Here is a 9,998-nt window from a genome sequence, read left to right on the forward strand (position 1 = left end):
TTTTGGAAGTAAGGAATGTGAGATGTTTTGGTGGTTGAACAAGTAAGAAGAAAATTCTTCAAAAGAGTTTTGGTGACACCACTTGATGGATCATAATATTCACAGCATCTGAAATAGTATCATGATGGAAAGTTATTTTGACTTGAACGGGATTAAAGGACTAGAACAATGGCCCTTTGGCAGAGCCTCCAGTACTACACTCAAATTTGAATCATAGGCAACCTTTAAAACAAATGTCAAACTGAGCCCAAGCACAGCTTTGTGTATATGAAAGAGTTCTTGTCTGTCTTGGTTTTCAGTTATCCTCTTCAGTTATGCAAGCCGACCTCTGCTCTTCTGCTCCTGCATTTATAAGTCAGCTAATAAAGTAATTAATGGCAATGGACTATGTTCTAGGGTGTGTAACAGAATTGTTGAAAGTGGAGTAATATGTCTGAACTCGTTTTTTTTCTGTTGATTGCCAGTCACTAGCATATCTCCAAATAAGACCCTGACCCAGGATTATAATGTTTTCTATTTGGCGTCAACATTGACAGTGGTCTGACTATCACAAGCCCCACTTATTGTGCTTCGCCAGTCTGCCTAGGGAGAACTGTAACATTTAAAATCGTGAAACAGAATTGATTTACTATCTGCTAAAAAGGAAAAACTCGTGGCAAACCACAAACAAATCAACCGTTGCCAAAAGTGCAGTAGAAATATTCAGATTAACAAAGTGTTCTTTAATCCGTTTGCTGCAGTTTGACCATGCTGAGTGTGATACAAGATAAACACCCCTACCCTGTGTTTCCCTACTGGCCTCAGCACCCTCCATGGATGCTAATCTCGGCTAAGAACTATTTCATTTTAAGCTGCTTTCTCCCCCACAGCCTCTTGGACTGCACCCTGGCACTGCGCCTGCTCCCACGTCAGGTCTACCTGGTTTGGACTGGTTCTGGCCGGTTGAAGGAAGTACCCTGTATTACTGTACTCCACACAATGATGAGCGTGATAAACATGTATAATGTGAGAGCAATAACCCTGGAAGTGCAGGGCTACGGGGATTAGACGAGAACCTGAGAACCTTCTCTACCTAAAGAATCAAGGCCCGACTTTGGTCAAAGGTTACTAGAGACAGGACCATTTCACACATTCGGGACCGAAAACAAGACCTCCCACAACACAGTATTACACACTGATATCCTTGTTGAAAGGCTGTTGTGGATTTGGATGTGACTGACGTCTCTGGATATGTAGTTGTTCCATCACGCAGGGCCCCAGATCAGCAACCTGAACTAATGCAAGCAAGGATCCAGACTGGGGCACTATGAGCGGTCACATCAGGAGGCGCAGTGCCCTCTGCCCCATCACCCTCAGAGCCCCGTGGCAGAGCCAACATGGCCGTTTATCCACCCGCAGGACGCCTCTTGGTGTTTTACTCCACCCGAACCCCTATATCCCTCACCAGGGTGGACTTTATGGAGGCCAACATCTCCTCCTGAGGTCTCTATTTCACATGTGGTAACAGAGGATGCTAGGAGAAGGAGGGGGGAAAGGGGGGGGGGGACTTTGAGTGTTCTGGTGAGGCGCTAGAATCCTCATCCCAGATACGTGTTATTGTCCCTGTGCAGCAAAGGCTGGTGGTGTGGGTTTGTGTGCAGTTTATATTGAGACCTATTCTGTGTTTTGTCATGTATATTGTGTTCTATTTTTGTTTTAGTGTTTCCGTTTCCATTGCTTGTCTCTGAATTAGTTAAAACGTTTGGATGTGGTTCAGTGCTTTCATTAAGTCTGGTCAGAAAGAACAGGCCTTTGCAGTACCAGGGAAGAACACAACTAACCGCTCTCTCATTCTTCTTTACCCCTCTCTTGAGGAATAAGGGGATTACGAATTATAATTCTTCCCGTAAGACTCGCAGTCTGTGGGAAACTGCAAGTTAGTTTGGAACATTCGGTGCTCCAAAGTCAATCAGTCTTTCCTGGAGTAAAAATCCACATTCTTGAGGTAAAGCTGAAAAGGAAGGTATGTCAGAGATCAGTGGAAAGCTCCAGTTCTTTAGGTCACTGACAGTCTGTAAAATGTACAGTTAACCGCCTTAAAACTATAGCCTATAAACCAGACAGGTATGCCGATTTTTTTTTTACGATTTATAATTTGATCACTAAACCACGAACCGGTCAAAGTAGCCATAGCCACTCATATGAGCAACATATCCTTCTTTTAAATGGAAGGATAGTCATTGGTCTAATGTTAGACGTTGGTTTGGCTGCGAGGTAAAGTTCAGAGCTGGGATAGACTAAGATGTGTGATTATTGCTGCTATTTATTTGAATCCCTGTTAGGCTGTGTCCCATGTTTACCCTCTTAAACGCTCTAAAATGATCTAGGCCACTTCAGACGCTCATTTATGCCTCGCAGTTCATCAACTCAGAATGGAAACGAGGAAACCCAGTCCCATCCGCGTCAGAAGGAAACACGCGCCGAGTCCACCCTGTTATTGCCTTATTCAGCAACCGGTTCAGACTGGACCCTGCGGAATATTAACAATGTTCCCGACAAGTATCATTTTATTTTCAAACTTCATACTAGCCTCGCGCACTTCCCGTTAGTAGAACTATGCCAAAACTACATGATTCACTTGTAGTTATGTTTAGTTAAAGGGAGATTTTATTATGTGGTTGCATACCCTATAGTACTTTTATTTTTTACTGAAGGACCACTGTTTGAGAAGAACATTCCACCAGATTTTACTTGAGTTGGAACACTTTGAGGTGTATTAGGCCTATCACCAGGTAGGCTAATTTCAAAGAATAACTTTAATTGATTTACTAAACTAATGTTTGCATGCTGTCAACAGATATTAACACCTTGCCCTATGTCATTAATCCACTAATGGTGCTTTGAATGATGGAGTATAGCATATGCCTACTAAATTAGCATGTTTACAACATTTCCCTCTCTGGGGCTTTTTGATGGGCTTGTTAGTGAGCCATATTTGCGCGCTCCAGCCTCACAGTGGCAAACGACTTTCCACACTTTCTTCCTCAAGCCTATCGTATAAGCCGGACCTGCAGGAACAGCTTGGAACCGGTTTGTTTTCCGCCAACAAAGCCGTATAAAACTGATAGTATGCGCGGATCTGATGCTGGTGTGTGCGGCATATTAAGGTCTGTGCACACGGACCTAGGCGTGCGCCACGGTCCGCAGATAGTTCGGTCATTTTCTTGTAGCATAGCATATTTGCTCCATACATAGGGATATTACCGAGAAACAGCCCTCCATGGCATCGGTCTGTAGGCAAACGTGCCACTATCTTGCAGGTGTCGATTGTTATTTTTGTTGACGTAGTGGAGGTAAGACGCATGTATTAAGCTCCTTATTTCTCCAAAAACATGTTGTTACGTGTTATCCTTCATGCAGGCGAAACACGTTACATTTAATCATGCTAAATACAAGTCGCATGTTTAGATTGGATTGAGTGATATATTCGTATTTTTTTGCGGGTGCTTACAAGTGTATTGTTTATCAAGCTAAAGAGGCATCCACCCAATGACTTTAATGACTGAGGTGCGTAACTTTTGCGACTGTTCCGCTGATCAGCTTTGGCGAAAAGAGAGGGGGATAGTGGGGTCGGCAAGATGCTGCACCACTGCAGAAAAAGTTGCTTGCATTAACAAATTATTCATGAACTGGCATTTAAAAAAAACTCAGTCCGGGAAACGCCCCTCATATGTCCAGGTTTCCGTGCCAGATCAGTTAGGAAAACATAACAGGTGAAAGAACATGGAAGAAGTAGGCTGTTCGGTTTCAGTTCTCCCCTCCTTTAAGGTGTGGTCAGATTGAGGGAACAAAAACGGCCGTTGGGACGTGGAACGATGCAGTCAGTTTAGGACACAAGACAGGTTGTCTGCCTGCCTGGTTGACCAGGCAAGAAAACTATCAGCCTTCTGTACATCAAGGCTGTGCTGTAGGTAAGCAGTGTGTGTAACTTAGGCTGTAGACTAAATCTTAAAAAGGTGTTAGTAATTATTGTCTCTATTACTGAAGAATTAATGATCCTCATCATCATCCATTATTATTTTATTTTTCTGTGTTTTTCTCAGGAACCCTCCCAGTTTGCGGCCGTGAGAGTGAAGCAGGCAGCATGAGTGCTCAGGTCTCGGTGAAAGCGCTGGACGGAGGTTGGGGCTGGGTCATCATCATGGCCTCCTTCATGGCCCAGTTCCTGGCCTATGGCTCACCCCAGTCTGTGGGCGTCCTCTACCCAGAGTGGCTCAGTGCCTTCCAGGAGGGAAAAGGCATGACTGCCTGGGTCGGCTCCCTGGTCTCTGGAGTGGGACTAATAGCCAGTGAGTAAAGAAGCTTTACTCTCCTTTAATCTACAAATATCTGCTTACTGTACAGAACAATAAATCATGATTTGGCTCCATCTGAGAGAGCACTGTTTTCCGTTTTTCGTGAAGTGGGTCATGCTGTCACAGACGTTGTGCTAGACCAAGTCATGGAAGTGGAAGTTCTTGGCTGATAGTGGTGAAATATTGAAGCACTTTCATAAGCACGTCTTCCCTGTGTAAGACATAGAAGGTCACTTTATTATCGAGGATGATAAACATGAGAAAGAAAGATATATGGTAGACACAGGGAGACAATGGCTGAGGTTAGATTTTGAGTGTTAGAAACAGAAAACATATATATATATATATAAATAATCAAAACACAATTTTTATTTTATTTTATAGTGACCTTGCTTGATGTAGGCGCTCTTCAGGTCGGGGGAATTATTTTGTCCAACAGTATCATAAATAGCAGACCTCCTTTATCCCTGTTTACAAGTACCACTCGCCGTGTCTACTAAGGCTCCTTTCCTGCACATAGACACCAGTTCTGTGAAATTCATGACTAGGCAGATCCCGCCCCCCTCCCGTGCTGTGTCACAAGTCTCGGCCTGTGTGCTGCAGTCTTACGCCATGGGCCTTCTTCGTTGCTGATGCAGGGGCAGAGACAATAGCAGGGAGAGAAGTGTGTGTGGAGGGGGGGATGCAGAGGGTTGTGATTGGCTGTTCTTCACACACACCCTCGGGGTATCCGGAGTTAAGATCGGGAAACCGTAATTCGATATATCTATGCAGCACTGACATTCACACACAACCACCTAGGCGTCATCTTTGCATTGTCTTCAGTATTTCCTATGTAGAATTAGACACGACTGAAAGAGATGGTCAGGCCAATCCGATCCAGTAGTAATTAAATGCCCTGCTATTGGTGAGTGATTAAATATAGCCTTGAAAAGTTATCGGGATAGAGCTGAATTGGACTTGGCACCGGTCATACATTGCAGTGTTTAATGAGGAGCAGCAGGTGTGTGGACCAGAGGGGGTGATACAATCTCCTCAAGCTTGGCCCAAGGCCTTTAGCATATTCTCTGAAGGGTTTCTAAACTGGTATTACCGGACCCCATTTGTGGTTTTGTCCCCCTTATTGGGAGATAAATAGATAAGCCATTGTCTGTCAGTGTGCTTTAAAACGAGAATGCTGCTAGGGTGAGGACAACAGAGAAGCTTAATCATAAATGTCCTTTCCCCAAACCTTTAATCTCTGCTCAGGTGTTGATTACTATTATTGATATATTTCAGGGCCTGAAGTGACTTTTGTCTTGTAAACATGCAAGGAAAAGGGGTGGAAGCTAGACAAACAAGCCACTGATGTAGACCATGAAGAATCATTATCCTCTGTATAGCTCTGTATTTGTTGTCACAGCCATAATAACTGTCAGATCCAGAGCGAGAAGAAAAAAGCCAGTCACATGGCTTGAACTGAACACTAAGTTTATATTCCATTAAACAGTCCACATTTAACCACTCACCCTAGCTGTGAGTGGTTTTGGTTAAGAAATCTACATGTTTTTGACCACTTCCCAAACTCAGAGGGCCTATTGTGTAACAAATCTCTCTCTTTCTCTCTCTCTATTTCTCACTCTATTTCTCTCTCTATTTCTCTCTCTCTGTCTGTCTGTCTGTCTGTCTGTCTCTCTCTCTCTCTCTCTCTCTCTCTCTCTCTCTCTCTCTCTCTCTCTCTCTCTCTCTCTCTCTCTCTCTCTCTCTCTCTCTCTCTCTCTCTCTCTCTCTCTCTCTCTCTCTCTCTCTCCACAGGTCCTGTCTGCAGTGCCTGTGTGGACAACTTTGGTGCTCGCCCTGTGACCATCTTCAGTGGCGTGATGGTGGCAGGCGGTCTAATGCTCAGTGCCTTTGCCCCCAATGTCCAGTTCCTCATCTTCTCTTACGGGATTGTTGTCGGTGAGTGAGCAAGAACATTGGGTTCTTCCTGAAACACCTGTGGGTCACGTGACCCAGTCCAGAGTTGGTGAAATCGAAACTCGTGGCCTTGTCACTGTGGGAAAAAATGACTGGAATGTTCTCGTCTGGTAGTCATGAGGAGAGGAGGAGTGATAAATGTTCTAGAGATCCTCTGTGGTTTCAATCCCTTAACATCAACCGGATTACTAAATGAAATGCACAAGTGTTCTCAGCAAATCGGAACTTCCCCAGTCACAGTTTTTGATACAGAGCAGTGGGTACGAGTAGAATTGTTTTGAGTCTGCTGTATTTGAAAATGTTCCTCAAACATTTTTTTTTACAATCGCTGCTCATATTATGTAGGATGTCCAGTGTGAGATGTAGCAAGATCCAGATCCAGATCTCCACGTGACTGATGACTCGGGTAACCCCTAGCAGAGTTTCAGCCCCTGTCACAGCCTATTATCCAACACCTACTCACAGCTGTGCAATGCTTGGGGGGTTAGAGCCCAATAGACATCAACACTGCTTGTCACTCTAACCCAAGAGGCAGGCAATGCATATTTAAAGAAGGGGGGAGTGGGGTATTTATAGACTGGCTTCTTAGGCTGTGCTCATGTGCACACATGCAACTCAATCTCTTTCTCTATTCATGCTTTTCACTAATCATACAGCAGTAAAACTTGCCTGAGAAACAATGCTATTTTGTGATGCAGGCCCTACTAGTTATAAATTGGACTTTATAATGTCTTTAAGTAATCGTTTGAACGTTAAGAGACGACGTATCCTCGAATAAACTGTGCTTATGAACCGTCTTTTTTCCTGTTTGCCTCTTCCCAGGCCTTGGCTGCGGTCTTGTCTATGCTGCCACGTTGACCATCACCTGTCAGTACTTTGACAAGAGACGAGGCCTTGCCCTTGGCATTGTCACCACAGGTACTTCAGCCCCTCCTGCGCTCTCTGGCATACCAGTTCTCCATGCTCAGTTCTTTCATGTATGAGAAGCCGGAAGTCTTGGAATACCAAGGTAAACATACCAAGGTAGCAGCCAGCAGTGACTTTGTTTAGGGACATGGACTGACGACAACGTTGGCTGGTAACGGTTGGGGCCAACTTTTTTGTTTTTCCTTCCCACTGAGAACAAGACAATCCCATTTAAAGACCTTTACTTCATTGATATTTTACCTTAAAATTAAACTTTGACAGACTATGCTTGTGACTGGACTGCCCTTTTTTACATTACATTGTTTAAAAAAAACTAAAAACAATTCGATTTAGACAGCAGGTTTCCTTTAGTCAATAGCTTTTATTCAATGAACCATTGTTTATTACCAAAAGCACCATAACTAAATCATCCCTCTCTCCCATAGGCACCAGTGTGGGAGGGTTCCTCTATGCCACCGCTCAGAATGAGCTGATCGTGCTGTTTGGCCTTGACGGCTGCCTGCTCATCATCGGAGCCCTGGCTCTCAACCTGATGGCCTGCGCGGGCTTCATGCGACCTCTGAACCTGCCAGGTTACTACCTGAAACGGAAGGCTGCCCTGGAGCGAAACACCGAAGAGCAGATCTTTGAGAAACCTCCAGTGGAGGACCTGAAGATCACACCGAGCTCCACGGAGAAAAACGAGGTGGTCAAAGAATTTCTCATCACCATCGATGCCAAAGACCTCACCCCGGCGCCCTCCGCGGAGAAGAAAGGGAGCTTTCTGTGTGGCTCGACCATCGTGAGAGTCATCAAGGAGAAGCGGCATGCGTACAGCAAGTACATGCATTCCACTGCCGAGTTCCTGCACGACCGGGCCTTCGTGGCCCTGTGCGTCGCTCTCTTCCTCTTCAGCCTGGGTGCCTTTCCTCCAGTTCTCTTCATGGAGGACGTTGCCCAGAGCGAAGGCCTCATCGACGAGGTCGCCATCATTCCCCTGGTTTCCATAGTAGCCATCACCACCGGCGTGGGAAAGCTTGCACTGGGTGCTCTGGCTGACGTGAGGTGGATAAACAGCCTGTACTTGTATGCCTTCACTCTGCTGGGCACCGGGAGTGCTCTGCTCCTCATCCCCCTCTGTAAGAGCTACTTGGGCCTGCAGATCCTCTCCGCTGTGGTGGGCTTCTTCTCTGGGAACTGGTCTCTCACGTCGTACATCACCACCAAGATTGTGGGCATGGACAGGCTGACACAAGCCCATGGAATCCTCATGTGCTTCGGGGGGTGTGGGATCGTGCTGGGACCACCTGTTGTTGGTAAGATGTTATTACTGTTTGATTTCAGGAGTTTGATTGTCATTATTGTTAAACAAAATGGAGAAGGTACAGGTTCAGTTAAAGGTATTTACTAAATGTTACAAAATACTAACTCTTTTTGACAATACTCTGATAAATCATAAGGGATAAAATGCATCATAAAGGGATAGGGATAAAATCATCATAAAATGCAAACTGGCGTTGAGCTGAATTGAATTCACTGAAGCATCACGGTGACCTGTTTCGCTTTTTCTGTCTTTATCTTCCAGGGTGGTTCTTCGACTGGACACAGTCGTATGACCTGGCGTTCTACTTCAGCGGAGGCTGTGTGCTCCTTGGTGGGTTCCTGCTCTTCCTGTGTGTGTTGCCATGCTGGGACAGGAAGAAGACAAACAACAACAGACCAGACATCCAGTACACCAGCAATTGTGACAGAGTCGCTTCTGTAGCTTGAGCACTAATCTTCTTAGCTACTTCCTGGTACAAATATGTTCTGATGAACCTAACATACTCTGGAAAGAGTTTGCTCTGTGTGGCAGACAGATTTCATTTTGTTAAACCTGAGGGGAAACCTGGAATTTGTGTTCCATGCTGAATACCTTTGAAAGAGTTCACATGCATGTGCATGGGTGTGAGTTCATATGGATTGCCTTATTTTACAGGGCCTATTCAACAACATGATTGATGACAAGATTAATACATTACGGTATGTTTACTTCCAGAAACCAGTTGTGGACCTTCACTGGGTTCAAACTAAAAATGTTCTTTGGCTGTGGTTGACCCTGTGGAGATACATAAACCAACCTGTGGATATGTTGGTTATCACTGAAAACACTGTTTAGATTGTTTTGTCTTTTTAAAACCATATTGCAAAACGGAGTTCCAATTCCAAAGATTAGCCCGGGAAACAATACAGGGATTCGAAATGAGGGAATGCACTTTAAAGTACCGTGTTGTGAGACGCACAAAATCGTCTTTCTTTCTTGTTTTTTGTTCTGTTTTTATTTATTTATTTTTCTTTAGAACTTCCCTGTGTTACCAAAGTGAGATTATGGTGGATATCTATAAACAAGTAATGCCTGATGAATAATTCAAGCCTTGCTTCAAAAGAATAACCATAAAATGCATTTGTCATGTACTGTACTTGTACTGTATTTGGCTTTTAATGTTTAAAATGGTATGTGCGTGTATAGTCTGGTACAGTTCTGCCTTTAAACAGACTAAGAACATATGAAAAGGCCTTGATACAGGAACAGATGTGGACCAGTTGTCCGGTTTGTCTCTACTAGCATGTTGGTTTTCCCTGAAGCATGCTGACCCTGTTTGCTGCATTACATCACCAGGCTGGTCCTATTGATTACATGTACTTTTAAATTATGTTTTGGTGTGTGTGTGTGTGTGTGTGTGTGTGTGCGTGTGCGTGTGTGTGTGTGTGTGTGTGTGTGTGTGTGTGTGTGTGTGTGTGTGTGTGTGTGTGTGTGTGTGT

The 9,998-nt window shown here is 44.5% G+C and overlaps 1 protein-coding gene across 4 annotated transcripts; it reads left to right on the top strand.

Annotated features, from left to right (window-relative positions):
• Positions 1-2,538: 2,538 nt before the first annotated feature.
• LOC134022600 (monocarboxylate transporter 9-like) lies at positions 2,539-9,787 on the top strand. 4 transcript variants are annotated; one of them, XM_062464241.1, is made up of 6 exons: positions 2,539-2,771; positions 4,083-4,328; positions 6,129-6,272; positions 7,113-7,208; positions 7,643-8,512; positions 8,782-9,787. In XM_062464241.1, exons 2-6 carry the CDS (start codon positions 4,124-4,126, stop codon positions 8,964-8,966), a joined length of 1,500 nt encoding a protein of 499 aa, XP_062320225.1. In that variant the 5' UTR covers positions 2,539-2,771; positions 4,083-4,123; the 3' UTR covers positions 8,967-9,787. The 4 variants fall into 4 exon arrangements, with proteins under 4 accessions (XP_062320225.1, XP_062320226.1, XP_062320223.1 ...); XM_062464242.1 differs by lacking the exon at positions 2,539-2,771 and adding an exon at positions 3,153-3,332; XM_062464239.1 differs by lacking the exon at positions 2,539-2,771 and adding an exon at positions 3,790-3,950.
• Positions 9,788-9,998: the final 211 nt, after the last annotated feature.

The sequence above is a fragment of the Osmerus eperlanus genome, chromosome 6 (assembly GCF_963692335.1).
Source record: "Osmerus eperlanus chromosome 6, fOsmEpe2.1, whole genome shotgun sequence".
Classification (NCBI taxonomy): Eukaryota; Metazoa; Chordata; class Actinopteri; order Osmeriformes; family Osmeridae; genus Osmerus; species Osmerus eperlanus.

Excerpts from the sequence above, each read along its gene's own strand:
- LOC134022600 (XM_062464241.1), top strand. The coding sequence starts at position 4,124 with ATGAGTGCTCAGGTCTCGGTGAAAGCGCTGGACGGAGGTTGGGGCTGG. Across the intron at positions 6,273-7,112 it reads CTCTTACGGGATTGTTGTCG|GCCTTGGCTGCGGTCTTGTC; the intron begins GTGAGTGAGCAA and ends GCCTCTTCCCAG. Across the intron at positions 7,209-7,642 it reads CCTTGGCATTGTCACCACAG|GCACCAGTGTGGGAGGGTTC; the intron begins GTACTTCAGCCC and ends TCTCTCCCATAG.